Source organism: Desmodus rotundus, chromosome 4, assembly GCF_022682495.2.
Source record: "Desmodus rotundus isolate HL8 chromosome 4, HLdesRot8A.1, whole genome shotgun sequence".
NCBI lineage: Eukaryota > Metazoa > Chordata > Mammalia > Chiroptera > Phyllostomidae > Desmodus > Desmodus rotundus.
The window spans coordinates 21,270,943-21,289,456 of record NC_071390.1 but is presented as its reverse complement, the minus strand read 5'-3'; the positions used below and the strand labels follow the sequence as shown (position 1 = coordinate 21,289,456).

Here is an 18,514-nt window from a genome sequence, read left to right as displayed (position 1 = left end):
TGTCCCAGATTAATCACCAACAGGCAGGGCCTGGACACCAGGCTGCAATCTGAGCCCGGCAGCACCTGCACAGGGGTCACCCCAGCCCCTCCTGCACTCCCCTTGGGCGGGACTCCAGGGCATGAGGATGTCCACCTGTTGACTAGATTACCTGGAACGGGAGGGCAGGACACTCAGCCATCTTCAATCCTGCAGATAAGTCGGAAGCCGTATGAGTGGATAGTGAAGGAAGGAGGAAAGAGGCGGTGACTCAAGTAGTGAAGACAAGGCTCCAAGAGAAAGACCATTCCGAGCCTCTGAAGAGAAGGAGAAAAAGGCCCAGAGCCCCTCTCTAGAAAGGAAAGCTAGCTCTAGACCAGCAGCAGGGGAACTAAGCCCTCAGAGGTCATGAAGTAACAAGATGTTCTGTGAGTGTCTGGCATACTTTCTCACCATCTACAGATCTATAGGAAGCTGAGGAGGAGAGAGAGCAGGGCAGGGGTATCTTTTCAAAACACCCCCAAATGCTGCCAGATATGCTAGTGTAAAAGGACGCTTAGAAACAGATTCACTCTGTGAGGTGTAGGAGAACTTCCTATGAATGCCAAGACCTTGGAAAACAGTTTCTTGGAAATCTGACCCCTAAATCAGCATGCTATTTCAAATACTGTACACTCAGAGCTGGCAACTGGGTATGATGTGTGTGCTCGTATCTATCTAGTCTAGAAGGCACTTTTCAGGACAAAAGGACCCTATTATATTGTAAATTCCTCATAGACGGTAATCTCTTTTATATTGTTACTTCTGTAAGTGGAGTAGGAGGAAGTATTCTTGAGGCTCAAAAAAGGGAAAAAAAATCAAAAGGAGGAAGATAAGCGTGAAGACCGTATCTTAGAACCATCTGTCCCAGGCCCTAACCTGTGCTACAAGGAGAAACCACTCATGGATGCCCCCTTTCCTACTGGCCCCATGGCCCCAGGGGAGGAAGAGTGGGGAGGGGTCAGTGTCAGACTGAAGTGTGTGTCCCTTGAAAGAACAGAGAAAAGCACAGGCCAGGTAAGAGGACAAGGAGCTCCTGCGCAGTGCCTTCATTTGGGGAAGAATACCCACATCCTGACCGCTGCACCTTGTACCTCCAGAGCTCCATCTCCAGGAGTTCCCTTTGAACTCCAGCTGCACCCCGGAGTTAGGATAGAGCAGTGGCTACAATTACACACTTGCTTGGAAGAAGGGGCGGGGGGTGCCACATGTGACAGGCCATGAAAGGTCCCTGCCTATAAAACAGACTGGAAAACAAACCCTTAATTTAAATGTTAATGAAAGTGCTGTGGAGACATCAGAGGCTTCCCGGCTGCTCAGAGAACAGCTACACCAGCCACAGAATTTATGGCTCCCCTTCACCCTCCCGCCTCCCTCTCTGCCTCATCACCCACTGAAGTTTAAAGAGTAAAAAAAAAACCAACTAATTTTAACATTAACTCCATGCTTCCACCTTGGGATGTGATTGCTAAATTATCTGTAGGCAGAACAGTGATCAAAGGTGGAAAAACACGGGCATGTCGCGCACACAGCCCAGAAAAGTCAGCCACAGCTGTGCCAGGAAAAAGATCTTCCCTCTCTCCCCTGCGCGATGCAATAGTAGTGCCGGCGGGGGCTGGAGCGGGAAGAAGGGGAAGAAGACTCTGACCCCTCCACTGTGCTCTGTTCCCCCATCTGAGAACTTAGCACACAGGTTACTCATTTGGTTGGTCTGTCTCTCCATCAGACCATGCTGTCTAGTTCACTGCTGTTTCCCCAGGGTCTAGCACATAGTAATGGTAAGTACCTGGACAGAGAGAGAGAGAATGGGGGGCAGGCAGCAAGTGGAGAGAGACGGAGATGGAGAAAGAATTGAGACACTGCGACTGAGGGATGGAAATGTAGCTGTTAGCAGGCACAGGGTCTCCCCGTGTGGGCTCTGTCTCCAGCCTTCTTCTGTTTCTGTCTGTGGTATTTTATTTGTCAGCTCTTGACAACAGAGCCAACCTTGCTGGCCAGGGAGAGTCACTCCCACAAATGGGTTCTGGGCCAGCCAGGACCGGTTGGGTTGCTGATCTCAGGCCAGCAGCTTAGCACATGAGTCTCCCTGTGCCCATGCTGCCCTGGCTAGTGGCAGATAGCCAGAGTCTTGAGGAAATGAAACCCACCCCTGTCCCTGTGGCATTTCGTCCCTGCTACTGATGGGCGTACCCAACAGAGAGGCTTGGCTTAGCGCAGGCAATGAACTCTAGGGTGGCGGGCACTGCCCCGAGACTCAGCAGGACCAGACTCTGACTCAACTGTATGCCCATACTGATCCTTTTCCAATTTTGGGTCATTTCAGGCTGGACCAAGGGGCCCACCTAGCATTACCCAGAGCTTCCTTCTTTCTCCAGGTATCATGCCTCCCCTTCCAGCTATGGCAGCCCCTGGCCCCTCCATGGTGCTTCTGTGCCTCTGACCTCTCTTCCAGGGGCACCACATGCAGGAAGCTCCCTCCTGTGTGCTCTACAGACTGGCAAAGGGGAACGCAGGGCCAATTCTCGCCTTAGGAAGGTATCCTTTCCCTAGACAGGCCCCAGAGGAAGCTTCCCTCTTGCCCCAGCCTCGGGAAGGGAGAACAGAAAGGTCTTTGAGTTGGCCAGGGGCCAAGCCATCAGGAGAACTGGCTACAATATGAGGCCTGACAAAGTCATCCATCAGAATATTCTTTCAGGTTACCAAGGGTAGGGATCCTCTTCAAGACCCAGCTCTCCACTGCCAACCAGAAAAAGCAAAACTCAAGAGGCACAACCTTCACTTTTGATTCGTCTCCTCCTCCAAGCACCGAGTGAGTTATGAAGCCCAGAGCCAAAGGGTTGCTGAACCACCGGGAACCAAAAGAATCCAAACCGAAAGTTGGCTGCTTCTTTTTCCAATCTTTCAAACCTCTCTGTCAGGGAAAACTCCAGATGCAGTTACTTGTCACTAAAGAAAGGTGCATTTCAACAGGCTAGTGAATATGCATCTACCCCCCCACAACACACAGTAAACCCTGTAGCCACTGGAACAAACACCCTGCTCTCCCAAGAAACCCACCCCCTTACAAACAGTACACAGTGCCTGCTTTCCTTCCAGATTCTCCCTCACCTCTGGGAGAAGTGAAGCAAGAAGGGGCAGCTGCTCCATCAAAACCCCCCAGAGGCCACAACTCACTTTACAAATTTGAATCGGTACATTTCATGCAGACTTGGACTAATCCCCCAAAAAACAAACAGGCCACCACAGTGAGCAAAGTAACACAAAATTATATTGTATATTTAATAACACAGCTAAGTCAAGTTTCTAGACCTATACCACTCATATATTTCCCTAATGACAGAAACAAGAGAGAAGGGATTAAAACCCAAGTGTCCTGGGAAGTCGTCCTGACCACACTCACTCTCACGATAGCAAGCGCTGTTCTGGGATGGGGGATGGATTCTGTTGGGCACCTCCTTTCTCCTGAGGGTAATAAATGTGGTGTCTGCAGAGGGAGGAGGAGCTGCGGGCTCCTCTCTCTTCCCCTCCCAGACAAACAGGGCAAGCAGGCCTACAGAGTAATGTCACCATCAGGGCCCCCACAGCTGGCTGGCTTGGAGGGGGCCCTGCAGAATGAAGATCTATGAGCACCCACACTCCCGAACTGGGACAGGCATTGACAGCTACCTGAGTGAGCCCAAGCCTCGATTACACACTGCCTTCCACCACGCCTCTCTTCCTCTACTCTGCCCCTGGTCCCCACAGAGCCCTTCAAGGGCCACAGCTACTATCCAAGATGCTAGTGGTAAAGGCATGCATTGACCTGGGGTCTGCCTCATGGTCCTCCCTGAGTCCACAGGACGTAGCAACGGGCTACAGACAGAAGCACCAACTGCTGCCTCTTCTACCCCACCCCACATGTGCCCTACCTTGAGCTTCTCTAAGCCTCAAAATCTCCCTCTGCCCAGAATGGCACCCCTCTTCCCCCTCAAAGACAGCCTAGTTTCAGGCACTTAGTATCATGTGGCGACCATCACAATTATGTACCCATCTTATCCCCACCTACAAATAGGACCTCTGGGGGAGCTGCCTCATAGCACGTGTCCAGTCAGTAGGCAGGAAGTAAGGAGAAAAGGGGGTAGGAAAGGAAAAGATGAAAAACAGAAGGGAATGAAAGTAAGTCTTTAACAGTTCCGCATTTCCTCATTCTTGAGGATTTACTAACTTTATTCAGCTGGCAATAATTTTAGATGGCAACAAAACATATTTCATATTTTAAAAACTCTGCTTTTCCGTGTTACTCATGGAAAAGTGCTCAGAATCCAATGCGACCTCAGGAGGCTGGATCTGTGAGACCAGCTGGGCCAAAGATACGCAGTCCCACAAACGCACCCGGACACTGCCCTGCCACCCCAGGCAGGCCTCAGCATCTCGCTGCTATTCCATCTGAACCCACCCTTCTTCCGCTCATTAACAGCGCCAGGCAGGGCCTCCTCTACAGGGGGAGGGCTTCATCTACAAGTCTTGAATCTTAAAAACAGAACTATTGCTATCAGGGCAAGAAGATGGGTAAGAGGCAGAGTGAAAGGTCCTTGCCTGCCGCCCTGCTGCGGAGACTACTGGTTTTCCTCCTGTGTTTTCTGAGTGCCTAAACACAGCTCAAAGCACATAACTGGTGTTAAGTATCATCTTCCATGACTGTTTACGAATCAAGAACTCAAGGTCATGGAAGGAAGGAAAGGTGACATCTGGACACAGGAAAGAGTACCTGGTTTCTTTCAGTCATGAGCACCTCAAAATAAGCCTAGGGCTTGAGGTTTCATGTTTCACACTACAAGTGTCTAAGTTAACACATAAGAAAAAAAGGCAGAAAAGCCCTAGCATCAGATAAATATGATAAATAGCTCTGATATATTATTTGAAATTGAAGAAAGAGATTAATTAAGAAAAGCGATGTGCCAGATCCCCTAACTATCCAGGTTCCTTCTAAATGTATCAGGGAGCTGTGAGGACGTGAGAAATTGTCAGGTAAAGCACCCTGGCTGGTGTGGCTCAGTGGATTGAGCGTGGGCCTGCAAACCAAACCGCTGCCAGTTCAAATCCCAGTCAGGGATTCGGGCCAGGTTTCAAGCCATGTCCCCGGTGGGGGGCGCAGGAGAGGCAACCACACATTGATGTTTCTGTCCCTCTCCTTCTCCCTCCCTTCCTCTCTCTCTAAAAATAAATGAAATCTTTTTAAAAAGAAGTCAGGTAAACCAGGAGTACCTGCCCTAGAGGAGGACAGCTGCTCCCCACATCCCTCCATGTTCTTCATGGGGAGTTCAGGGTCTCATCACATTGGTGACACTGATGACCATATTCCACAGGAAGGTGGCAGGAAGGGGAACAGGAGGCAGCCATCTAGGGCAGGAACGTTACGGGAGGCAAAGGAGAGGAAAGAGAGATTCCTGCTGAGTCCCCACCTCAAGAAGACCGCAAAAGAGCAATGTAACTCCACCAGGGCCAGCCAAAGCCGGGGCGAGAGTGGAGACATGAAGCGGCAGGACAAACGCTATACCAGAGCGGAGAGATTCTGGTGGACATCATACTATAGCCCTTTCAGCTTCGCAGAGTGTTTTCTTATTCATTACTGCAGGTCATAGTTACTGTAATCTAGAAAGGTCTATAAAGGAAAAAATATTTGCATTTAATAGATGGGGAAACTGAGGCTCAGAGAAGGGAATGACCTACCTGAGGCCACTCTGTTGGCTGGTGGCAAAGCAGAACTCCAGTCTCCCGGACCAGACCCCAAGGCCATACCAGAGTCTCCCAGATTGGGATAAATGGATAAGTTTATTGAAAAGTTCAAATGCATGGACATAGAGAGAAGAAACTGATCTAACAATAAGATGGAAAGGCCCCTATCCCAGAACAGTTTTGGGCAAGAGAAAAAGGAGCAGAGATACCACCAGCATATACCCTGGTCTCCCAGTGCAATGACAGAATCCCAAAAGCAAGCAATTTTTAAAAAATAAAAACAATCACATAGCGTTTATTGTCATCTGGTAATAACAAAAGGGTAATCAAAACAATACGAATAAATGTTCAAGGACCACCTGGAACAAGAACACCTAAAGAACACAATCGGTATTGCTTCTCAACAATTTCTCACTTTGTCAGTCATTTCTAGTTGGAGACATTTTGGAGCAGAATTATATTATTTCCTTTTAGCATGCTCCGACCTAGCTGTTTTCTTGACTTTGTTTTAGAATGAATCTCTTCTGCATCATCTAAAACAAGGTTCATGTATTCATCAAAACCAACGACATAGCCCTCTATCCACACATTCACTTGCTCATAAAGCCACAGCTGAATCTGAGATCTGTCTTGCAAGTACCTGACGATAAGGTTGATGGGCTGCACCATCACCTTCTGCACTCTTTGGCCTTGGCCACAGTACACCATGGTGGACGCGGACAAAAGACCACACTAATTGCCCTGGCTGGTGTGGCCCAGTGGATTGAGTGCAGGTTCGATTCCCAGTTGAGACATATGCCTGGGTTGTGGGCCAGTTCCCTGGGGCGGGGGAGGGTTGCTCCAGAGGCAACCACACATTGATGTTTCTCTCTCTCTCTTCTCCCTCCCTTCCCCTCTCCCTAAAAGTAAATAAATAAAATCTTAAAAAAAAAAAAAAAAAAAGGACCACACTAACCCACACGCTACCTCAAAAAGATACTTCTGGAATAAAGCCGCAAACTATTTTTAGAGTTCAAGATACCATCTGCAGAGTTAGGGGAAAGGTCATCTCAAATAACTCTGGGTCAGGACCTGAACAGCCAGCCAACAGTGAGTGAAAGACTCATCCCAGGGTCAAGAAAGCACACCAAGAAGACTCTGAAGGAGAACGTGAAGAAAACGTAAGACTCAGGTTTTCACCAAAGATGAGGTACACCAAGGACACAGCAGAGGGTCTGGCATAGAGCTGATGACTGATCAATGTTAGCTGCTAGGAGCAGAAGCAGTCAGAGGGCATACTCGTAATAGAAAGCTAGGTCTTTCCTCAAAGCCAGCCTCCAAGTTGTAGCCAACCCCCACAAACTCTCTTACTTGTAATCTACACTGCTACCTAATGGTGAGGGCAGACTCTGTCCTCAACTTCTTATTGGCACCATCTTCAACAGCTGCTGGGCTCTATTCTGCTAATAGGTAGCCTGGCACACTCCAGAAGCGGTAGCTGGAGTAGAAGAATATGGGGCGGGGGTGCTGGGAGAGTCTGTCTGTGTTCTTTGGCCTAAACCCACAGGTAGGAAGCATGTGGGCCATCTCCAGCCCTGAAGAACTTCCCTCTACCACCCCACCCCACCCCAGTCCCCTGAAGCCAGCAGGCGTCCACAGGTAAACACCAAGACCAAGTCACCAGTGCACCTGTCATCTCCCACAGACTGTCCCACCTTTCTTCAATCCTTGCACGGATCCAGCCCACAGACCCCAAAGCCTGACTCACTGGCTTAAACAGGGGTAGCATGAGGAAGAAACTGAGGAGGGGACAAAGCTCGCCGGCTCCATTTTCCACCCTCCGCTCCCACACACTTAGGCCTCTGTACTCCCTGCTGGTCTTTCCTTCCTTCTTCCCTAGGATTGCTAGAATGATTTGTTCCGAACAGCGACAGGTTTATAGGTTAGCCGACACCTCCGCTCTGTGGAATTTTAATTAACTTCTCCCATCGTCAATATGCTAAGGAATGGGGTCTCCATTCTCTGGGGTCAGCAATGTGTTTCAGGTCCTGCTATATCAGCCGTCAAATTGAAGAATTAATGACGTGGCTAATCGGCTCTAATTCTTTAGGAAGAAAAAAATTTGAAAGGGAATTGTGGAAGGAGGCAGGAGGAGGGGTGCAAGCTCCTTGGGGTGAAGAGGAGGAAAGGGGGCTGAGCAAAGGGGGGAACTGACTCTCTCATAAAACAAATGACTGACTCAAACTCAGTTTCGGAGGGTGGCGGCCCTACAGCTTTCCTACTGATCATCTGGATTGGGAAAGAGGAATGGAGGAAGTGGGGAAGACCCGAGGCAAATACTGTGGCAGGGCAGGTACAGGAGAGGGCACCAGTGTACGCTGCTGGGGAGGACAGGCTCTGCCTTAGTCCACGAGAGCCTAGAAAGCAGAAGTCAGGATAGATAAAGCTAGAGAAATACCAGTCAGGCCAAAGGGTAGGGTAGAGCCATCATCAAAAATCTGGCACTTCTGCTACAGTGGTCAATAAATCCACATACACGTCTTCGGATGAAAGCCCAATGGCCCACAGGCCTCATGCCTCTCCTGATGCCTCAACTCTGTAAGGGCTTCTTTGGGAGACATTTTCCAAGGGGACACACCACTGATGTGAGCTATGAGAGCAGGCTGGCTGGTACTGTCACCTCCCAGGGGTGCTGAGAGGCCTCCACTTTAGTAACAACCCAGAAGGGCATCTATTCCAGAAAGGACACTGTTGTCATAGCTGGACTCAGTCACATTCTAATATAGCATCTTTCCCTCACATTCCTGGACCAGATGCTTAGGAAGCTGGCTCCTGGAAGGTTATCTCAAGCCCACGCATATAGGCTGTGGGCTACAGACCTCAAGTCTCTGGAGGATTCCCAAAACCTCCAGGAGAGTAACTTAAAGCAACCTAGAATATACAGGTAGAAGATTTTCTAGCCCACCTGACCTTGTAAAATAAAAGCATTATTACACGGGACATAAGCATATCCAAAAATATCTCCCTTACCTGAGTAACGGACTGATAGCAATGGACCAGACTCGATCTTCAGTCTGGATGGTGTGTAAGCACTGCCCAAGCCGGCCTGAGGCCAAAGACCATACCTGGAAACAGGAGAGGAGATGCTCTCGTTGGCAGTGCCTGGATGGGCGTGGGGTGAAGGAAAGATGCACGGGGTGGGGGTGACTGTCCCTGGGTAGGGGTGGTGATGGTGGTGGCGGTGGTAATGGAGAACCCTTTCTGACCTGTATACACAGAGCATAGGGTACCAGCAGAGGGGCCTCTCGGCCCCCTTTCCTCCTCTTCACCCCAAGCCTACCACCCAAGTAGGCCCTGGCTCCCAGTCCTAACCTCCCTCTTTCACCTCCACCCAATGGCCCTTACTTCCCAGCCGATTTTCTACCAGGGAATCCGAAGTTTCACATTCCTCAGCTGAGTGATAGAGCTCACCTCTCTTAGCAACCTCCCCCTGTTTGTGGATTTTCCTTTCTCCCATCTCTCACCAAGATTTCACTTTGAGGAGGTAGGGGGGAGAGAGGAAGATCAAGGAACAGTACTACGGGAGGAAAGAGATAGAATTAGAGAAGTAAAAAAAGAGATGCAAGAGAAGGAAAGAATGGAAGAAGAAGAGAAGCTTCAAAGTAGCAAGGTGGTGTGTTGTTGTTTGTTTGTCGATAATGCCCAGGATCCAATGCTATTCATGTCGCACGGAATTTAGCACCTAGTGTCACCAAAAGTAGCAAAAAAGCTTAACTCTTTTAAGCTTCCATATCTCCTACAGGTTAAAAATATTGCTTGGAGCACATTATCTGGTCCCTATCAGTCAGGAATGTACATTAGCAGCCACTCTGGGCTTAACTCTAATCAACACTCACAGAGCCCTCTCAGCAGTCAGTGCATTTAGAAATCTCCCATTAAGCACGAGGCCCCCCACCTCACCCTACCCAAGATGACACACACAGGGATATAAGCCTCTAACTAAACAGAAAGGAAACCTCGAATATACAGGGCTGTCCCCAGACAGCAGCCAAGGAGGGATTCTGGGACGGCGAGATGGATCAATGACCTCTCAAGGTCCCTGCAGTGCTATAAGGGGAACACACAAGTCACTTAGCACCTTAGATGGAAGAACTTTCAGGAAACATTCCTTGAATTTAAGGGGTAGGTAATGGAGTGGGGGTAGTCCTGCCTCCTTGGGGTTACATGGTATCTCTTCCCTATAAAAGGAGAAAGTTGTTTCAGATTTTGTGTGCATGATGGGGAGACGTGGGCATGAGTTACTTTTCTCAACATAGGGAAAAGAAGTAAATTTAACAAGAAGATCCTGAATGAGGAGGGGCAGAAAACAAAGGTAAATACCGCAAATTTCTTGGCGTGCCATGATTCCGGCCTACTCTTCTGGATCTACAGTCAGGCCACTTTGGTCGTAACTAGATGCTCTTCTAATGTCCTCTCTTAGATGGCCCCATATATTGAAAGAGAGGTTTGCCTCTTCCCTGATGCAAGCCCCCTAGAAGGCATGTTCTTGCATGGGTGGTGGAAAGACACTAAGGACTCTGATTACAAAATCTATGGGGACAGCCTAGGCCTGAATTCACTGGTGCCTCTAGGAAATAGGCTGGTGGATTCCCAGATCATGAATGTCACAAAACAAGGTTCCTGGTCTCCAGGGGTGGCTCAGGAAGCATGTGGCCAATTCTGAGCATCATCTTGGGAATGTGGCCCTCCTGCCCCAGCAGCGCCCCTTCCACCAGAAACATAAGTATGCTGAACACACCTTCACCCTCAGTGGTCAAATGCAAAGAAGACCCATCCCTGGAAATGTAATTCAGTGGGAGTGGACATTTATACAGTTCTTCTAAAAAGCAGTTGGCTGTATGTACCAAGACCTTTAAAATCACCAAAGTCTTTGCCCTGACTGCTGTGGCTCAGTTGGTTGGTGTCATCCTGAAAACCAAAGGTCACGGGTTTAATTCCCTGTCAGGGTACATGCCTGGGATGTGGGCCAGGTCCCCGGTTGGGGTATGTGCAAGAGGTAACCGATATTTCCCTCCCTCTCTTTCTCCCTTCCTTCCCTCTCTCTAGAATCAATAAAAGAAAAAAAAAAGTTTAAATCATCAAAGCCTTTGACTTAGTCATTCTATGCAGAGACCCTATTTTGAGAAAATAATCCTAAAATGAAGAAAACTAAATGATGAAAATATTCCCTAAAGCCTGCAGTGGCAGGAAGGGCTTTAGAACCAGACAGATCTGGGATGAACCCTCTTTGTTACTTATTGTCCCTGGTCTTACAGATGTTTTATAACTCCTTAGCCTCAGTTTCCTCACGTGTAAAAATGGGGAAGAATATCTATTTTTCAGAGTCGCCGTGTGGAAAAGTGAAGATGTGTATAAATTACCCAGCACAGTAGCACAGAATTTGGTAGGTATTAGGCATCAATAATAACAGTTCTTAATATTATAGGAAAAAAACTAGATACAAACATCATCAAGAGGAAAAACAGTGACTAAATTATGGCAGGTCCATTGTGAAGCCATTAAAGATGACACTAATAATGACGGCACTAAGAAAGATGACACTAATACCTAATAACGATGGAAAACCTTATAAAATAAAGTCAATACAGCAGTGTACACTGGGTAGCTAAAATATATTATAAGCATAATTATGCAACAGAAAATTATCCTAAAAGATAAAATGAGAAAGATAAAAAAACATAAAGGGTTTAGCATAGTACCTGGTTACATTCTTTATGGTTATAAATAAAACAATATATGCATTGAAAAATAACTAAAAGAAGAAAAAATAAGTTCAAACGTAACCACTTCAGAAAATCTCCCCTTCCAAGCCACATGTGATCCCTCCACCCTCTGAACCTTCTGGCCCTCTCCCCAGAGCCTTACACTTCAGTCTTTGGCCATTTCCAAAGTGCCAATCCCCTTCACAGTGCACGCAGGTCTCAGCTCCCCTTAAGGAGAGAGGCGGTATCTTCCTCCCCTTTGAAGAGCCCTGGGTGCCTTATGTAGGCACATATCAGAATGAATGAAAGAACAGAGAAAAAGGAAGAAATGAAGGGATGGCCAGTTCCGGCCCGGGCCCATCAAGAACATAAGCTACCATTCTGCCACATCTCAGAATGGGGCTGGCCCCACTGAAGCCCAGAGAGGCAACTCTAGCTAAGTCACAGTAAGTTTAAAACTGAGGTTCGGGGTGGGGAAGGAAGAGGGCTTTCGGAGCAGTTGCTTGCTCAGCAGTCTTACAAGGAAAATGTTTTAGTTTCCTTCACACCAATAAAACAAACCTCTTTTCTAAGACATAGTACATATTTGGGGAACTCCCTCAAAAAGAGGCTATAGATATTTATTTATAGGCAAACATGGTAGTTCTTACATAGGTTCATGTATATCAGAAGCCTGAAGTAGCAGCTGTAGAATTGCAAATGTCATCAAAAGAAAATGGAGTCAGTTATAAAAGACTAACTATGGGTAACGTAGAAATGGGCCAGGAAGATGAAGATGGAGAGACGCAAAGCCAGCAACAGAAAGGAAGAAACAAAAGCAGCATCAAGAAAGCCGGGAAAGATAAGCTGTCCTGGAGGTCACTGGGCAGCCCCAAAGAGCTGACTAGCTTTCTGAAGTGGAAGAACCAGGAGGGAGAGTTCTGTCACTGACCTAAAAGAAATCCTCAAAAGAAACAGGATATGCTTCAGTGACGATTTTAGAATTAAATAGTACCCTATTTCAGTACTTTTTGAAGATCTAAGTCGCTAAGGAGGGCTGCGTTGGTACTTAACCCAGTATCCCAGACAAAACTGCTGTCATTCTTTGACTGTAAGCAGCCCATACCCTTGAATTGCTGTGTGGTCATAAGGCTCGGTTTCACACTGCTCAGGGTAGCAGAGCAGAGAACAGGATGGAAGAAAGAGATGCCAACGAAAAAGAAGAGCCAGGGGAAGCTTGAAGCTCTGACAAGAAGATGCTGTAGTGCGATGGGATGATCCAGGTCACACATGCCACCAAAAGTTTCTGTGCAAATTGACTTCTAAGCAGTACAGAAACTTAAGTCCAGTCTCTTTGCAAGGAATGGTACAGAGACAGTGACCAATCAGAAACCTGAAGTATGGGGTGGGGGAGTGGGAAGCAGGTGACAGGAAATTCAGTTTCCACGTCGGTTCACAGGTTTTCTGGATTTCTCAGGCTCCTTGCACCGGTGTGCATGTCTCTGACAGAATACAAAGTGTGAGGAAGAAAACAGCAAAGAAAGGAAAAACTTCCACAAATGAAAAAGAACATACTTAGCTTTTCTCTTTATATAAATTATTGACATTTTTCCATGACGGAGTAGTCACCAGAAGAGTGTATGGAGTCAGAAAAGTTAGTGAGTAAAGACTGCGACATCCCTCCCGAGTCCTCTCTCCCCATGTGTCTTAGAGGCCTGTCTGCGGACACGAACACGGGGTTTGCTCCTGTTAGCACTACGAAGTCTCCAGATGCTGAGAAACAGACAAGCAAGATACTACCAGGCCTCCTGCACCATCAAATGAATTGTCAGCAAAGTTCCCACAGTGGCCCGAAAGGACCAGGCACGTATGGGCCCTGCCTATGGCTGCTGGACACTCAAAAGGAGAAAGTTCTCTCTCTCATGGGTGGGAGCCTATTTGACTCAAATGGGAGGAGCCACGTCCATAAAGCAGGGGTCACACTACTTATCAGGCTCATTCTGCTAGGTCTTGGCAGATGTCTGACTGTAGACCAGACAATTTGGCAGTGACGCAACAAATAACACCCTTCTCTTGTCATTTTTCTATTGCTTACCGACCACATCACTCTCCAGAGAAGCAGTAAAAACACATTTTAATTATCAGCCTGATTGCTTATAAACAAGGTGGTGAAAAATTAACCTCCCTAAACAGAGAGCAAGTAAAAAGAGGGAGATTTTAAAATAAAATATTGGGGTCAGAACTCAACCCACAAACTTGAGGAAATTCAGCTCAGGGAGGAAAAGCTGGCCAGGCCCTCTGTTTTTGAGTTCACGCCACATTTCAAGTGAGTGGCAAGCTTCCCAGCCACTGTCCACTCCTTTCCCAGGCCAGCTGGCAAGGACACAACCTGGCATGGCAAGCCGCATGCCAGAGGCACATAAGTGAGTCCTTTATTGTGTTGTTTCCTCCGCCCCCACCCAAAGCTCTCAGCCAATCCTGAGATTGCAGCCCTATCCACCCTCTCCCACCCCACTCCCTACAGACAGAAGGGAATAACAGTAATGGAAGGGGGTGACCACCTCACCTTGGCTGTCCTGTCCCTGGAGCCACTCACAATGATGCCCCCTTTGCAGTCCACACAGTTCACCTCCTGTTCGTGAGCCGAGTACTTGACAGTGAAGGTGCTATGAATCTTATGAACACCAATCTTTCCATCTCTAGGAGAAAAATAAGGGGCCCACCAGAACAGCCAATTATTCTCTCTGTAAGAAAAGAAAAACTCTACAGAAACAGCCCAAGCCTGGAATGATGTCCAAATTTGCTAAGCTTGAGGCAGTTCAGTCCAATAAGGTTCTGACCTTCTAGATACTTTAGTTCTTCAGTATACTTGGGGTTGAACAGAGCTGAGAGACAAAACAAATTTCCCCCTTGAGATTATCAAGACCAGTTTCACTTTCCATTGAAGGCTCTTCCTGTTTTCCTTCCCCAGCTAACCCTACTAAGTGCCTTTGGTAAATCTCTATGCTTTAAATGGGGGCAGAGGGCGCAGGGCGGGGAGTATAATTACTCCTTCTTCTAGTCTCCTTCCTCATCCCTTTGGAGTTAAGACAGAACAGTCAGACACAGGCAGATGGTCCCTGAAGAGTCCTAAGGAAGGAGGTGGAAGGAGAAACCCATAGCACTTACCCTCCTGCACTGATAATATGTGAGTTGGCCAACACAAAGTGGCAAACGTCCTCATCATGCCCAGCAAAGACTCCCAGGGGCCGACGGTTCAAGCTGGCACCATCTGGGCGGAACTGATAGGCCAGGATGAAATTAGCTTGGGATATGTACAGAGAATCACCCTCTAGCTGCATCCAAGGCATCTGACTGCGGAGATGAAACACAAAATTTAAGGATCCTAAAGACACAAAATGAAAACCTGACTTCAATCTTTGGAGAGGCCGACTGATCCCCAACTTAGCAAGGATGAGCTGCAAGACTAAGTCTATATATGCCTCACTCTCCCCTTCTTCAAAGAACTTTGTGGTGACCTTATCATCTTTGGACTATCCAAAAGAGTGAGAATTAAAAAACCAATTAAATAGCACTTTTAATTGGAGAATGCTTAAGACTTGAATTACTGGGTAGGCAGAGCTTAGGAAATGCAATGATTGAGGGGTGGGAAGGGCCAAAAAGAAACCTTCTACCCTGATGAAGTAATCTCTTTTCATTCTGTATTCTCACTAATTTGATGTGTAAGTGCTTAAGTTTCAAGGTTCCAAGACTCCCCTACATGCCTCTTTTCTAATAGATTGGTTAGGTATGATAGAGAAAAGAGGAGTGATCCCAGGGAGGCTCCATTCCCTTGTCCTACTAGAGAAAAGGGGCCATTTGTAAGTAAAAGGAATAAAGCCATCTAGGAAAGGATGCTAATAGTATACTGATCATTTGCCTAGATCTTCACAGGGGATATCTGCATTTCTCTATTAGAAGGTATAGGGTAAGAGTGGCAATGGAAAAACACAGCCCCTAGGGTAGTTTACTACCGTTCAGGGACTAAAGAGAAGAAATAGCTCTCATTGGTAGCTGATAAAAGAAATCCACATAGTTAAAGATTCCCCTTTATGATCTGGCAGCAGGAAGAGAGGTTAAAAGCCACAGACCAGTCCCATGGCATGGAGTGAGCATTTAAAAGAAAGAAGACTCTGCCAGACACCAGGCTCTCTGGTGGGGACTAAGCCCTTTCCCCAAGGTAGACATCCCAGCAGCCTGCCCAACTCTACCTAGGGATTCTGGAGCTACCAGGTCCCAAGCAAAGCACAGGGACAGTTGATTCACCCCATTTACGGAGACACCAGCTCTCACTGCCAAGAGCGTCTGGGCAAACTGGGCTGTGTTTCTTCCCCAGACTCCTTAATACAAGCGTCATGGGAATGTGGAAAAGTTCTGCAAATTGACTTGACGGGCCATTAAATGCAGCTTGGACTTTGTAGTAACTGACTTTCTGTTCATGAGGTTTTACAAGTGTGTGCATATATTATGTGGAACATGTGTAGAGTGTGTATAGATGCCTGCATTCTCACTCATTATACACATTCCTCTTCAACACATCCCCTTGCTCAAGTTCATGGCACACCCAAGTGGGCAGCAAACAGAGGGGTTTGGAATTCATGTTTAGAGCCACCTGGTAGGCAGCCATTGCCTAGGACAAGAAGCTCGGTTCATGCCAGGTGAACAGTGGAGAATCCCGGGGCAGCCTGCTAACTGTTTTGTGTGTTTATTTGCCAAACTGCTTTAAACCAGCCAAAAAAAAAAAAAGCCAGGGACAGAACCTTGATAGAGAAATAAACCCTACTTTCTGGTATTAAAAGACAAAAGTGGGAAGCTGAGGGTAAAGGCCTTCATCATCGAAGCCCACATTTCTCCATCACCACTACCACATCATTCACAGCAACTGATGTCAGTAAAACAGCAGACTGGACACACGCAGGAGAGAAGGGCCATCAGAAGAAGAAGCCTGCCTGTATCTGTCAGTACAGGTACAGGTAAACCAAGAATGAGGAATCATGGCGTTCCCTATCGATTCCAGCCAATCAACAAGGAGCACTTTTTTTGTAGGGAATCATATAGTAACTGAAATAATTTAATACTGATGAAGCATAAAATCTGTGGCATCAGCATTACCACATTATCTAAATCTGCTGGCACTTTTCCTAAGCTCTGCCCCCTGTAACATATATATGTCTAAACCTTTACATTCTACTTTGCCCTTTAATAAAGTAGAGGGAGAGAACTACAGGAAGCCAGGAGTGAAGGTTTAACTCCCTACACTAGAAGAATTAAAGAAAAATAATTGTAAAACAAGACGCATTGAAATATTGGCTTCATTTATGTCTTTTGATGAGATACATTAACAGTGGTTACCTCTGAGTGGTAACTTATAAGTATTATTTTCTTCTTTAAACTTTTCTATTTTTCCAAATTTCTACAATAAACATTTATTATTTTTAAAATCATAAAATATATGAAACTCATTAAAATAAAATACAGTTTCTGTAATCCTCCTGGTAACGCGGAAAAAAGTTGGCCCTCTGATACCTGCTTTGTGGTGTTTAAAGGATCACCAGGGCCATACCACCCAAGACAGGCTATTGGCACCCCAGCTAGGACCAGATTTTTCACTTCCCAGCATGCTTTTCTGTCCCAGGTAGCTTTCAGAGTCAAGAGGCTACTTACCTGCATCTCCACTTCAGCAGAATTCCCTCTCGGCAGCGCCCCAACCTCCAGTTCTGAGACACCTTCACTCGTTCCTTCACTGGCACACTGGCCATCCTGCATCCAGATAGAACAGATAATCCCGTCACTACAACGCACTGCCAGGCAGAGAAAATGCCATGGGCTTACAAGTCACGGCTTGGGAACATCCAGAATATTTCTGGACATAAGTGAAGGGGCTAGGAGACAAGAAAGGAAAAACTCCTCTCTCCATACTAGGATGACTAAGAAATCCAAGGAGAAGAGTCTTTCCTGTAAAGCGTCTCTAGTGATGCCAAAGCAACCTAACAGAGAAAAGACGACAAACCGTGCTGGAACCACAGGCTATCCATGAAGAAGAAACTGATTTAGATTATCATCTCATAGCACAATATAATAAACTCCCCCAAAATGAAAGAATGAATTTAAAATAGCCTCTTTAACTAAAAGAGTTTAAAGTATTTAAATGTTAAATATGGCATTAAAAAAAGAAAGAGGTTGAAATTTCCCCAACAAAGTGGGGAAAATGAACAATACATACCATAGGTACAAGTTTCACACTTAAAAGTTTTCGGGGACTGATGAAAATCTACCAGGATAACACACCCAGACTGCAATGTCCTGTCACCCACATCCAACGGCAGACGAGAACAGGCCCCCAGTGCTCACATGATAAAACACAGGGGGAACGCCCCACAACAGTTTACAGACATACACACTGAAACAATTATTGAAGTACCGCCTCACATCTATTAAATGGAAAATCCAATCTAGCTTTGGTTTGATAGAAGGGTTTGGGTTTAGTTATACACTGCTAGCAGCATGCTGGAACAGCCTTTCAGAAAAGAATTCTGTTGAGAAAAGTTGTTAAATGACAGCTTCTGACCCAGCATTCCCACTCTGGGTGCTCTATCACAAAGAAATAATTCAAAAGAAAAATATATTTTTTATAAAGATATTTACAGTTGCAGCTATATATTAGAGCTAAAATCTGGCAATAGTCCAAATGTCTGTCACGGGGGAGAATGGTGTACTAATGCACAAGAATATATTGCCACTAGAAATGATAAATGTGAGGACTGCAAAATATTTTAGAAATGACTATAGCAAGGAATAGAATTTTAAAACTAAGTCAAATTAGCCCAGGCCTGTGTGGCTCAGTTGGTTGGAGCATCATCCTGTAATCGAAGGGTTGCGGGTTCGATTCCTAGTCAGGGTGCATGGCTGGGTTGAGGGTTCCGTCCCTGGTCCTGATGGGTAAAATCCCCGGTGCAGACACATACAGTACAGAAGGCAACCAATCGATGTTTCTCTCTTGCATCAATGTTTCTCTCCCTTCC

General features: G+C 46.6%; 2 protein-coding genes across 4 annotated transcripts in view; both read right to left on the bottom strand.

Annotated features, from left to right (window-relative positions):
• The window catches only part of FBXW4 (F-box and WD repeat domain containing 4), an 80,772-nt gene that overhangs the window by 49,774 nt on the left and 12,484 nt on the right, over positions 1-18,514 (bottom strand). For all 3 annotated transcript variants that reach the window (XR_008426764.2, XM_053923408.2, XM_053923409.1), the window contains exons 2-5: positions 17,157-17,252; positions 14,622-14,807; positions 14,020-14,152; positions 8,743-8,837 (exon numbers count right to left, since the gene is read on the bottom strand). Coding sequence is in view for 2 of the 3 variants with exons in the window: in XM_053923408.2 (XP_053779383.1) it covers positions 8,743-8,837; positions 14,020-14,152; positions 14,622-14,807; positions 17,157-17,252 (510 nt within the window). In the remaining variant the exon portion in view is untranslated. The remainder of the gene's footprint in view (positions 1-8,742; positions 8,838-14,019; positions 14,153-14,621; positions 14,808-17,156; positions 17,253-18,514) is intronic.
• LOC112300374 (small nuclear ribonucleoprotein E) lies at positions 6,050-6,589 on the bottom strand. Its single transcript, XM_045191413.2, has one exon. It carries the CDS (start codon positions 6,439-6,441, stop codon positions 6,163-6,165), a length of 279 nt encoding a protein of 92 aa, XP_045047348.2. The 5' UTR covers positions 6,442-6,589; the 3' UTR covers positions 6,050-6,162.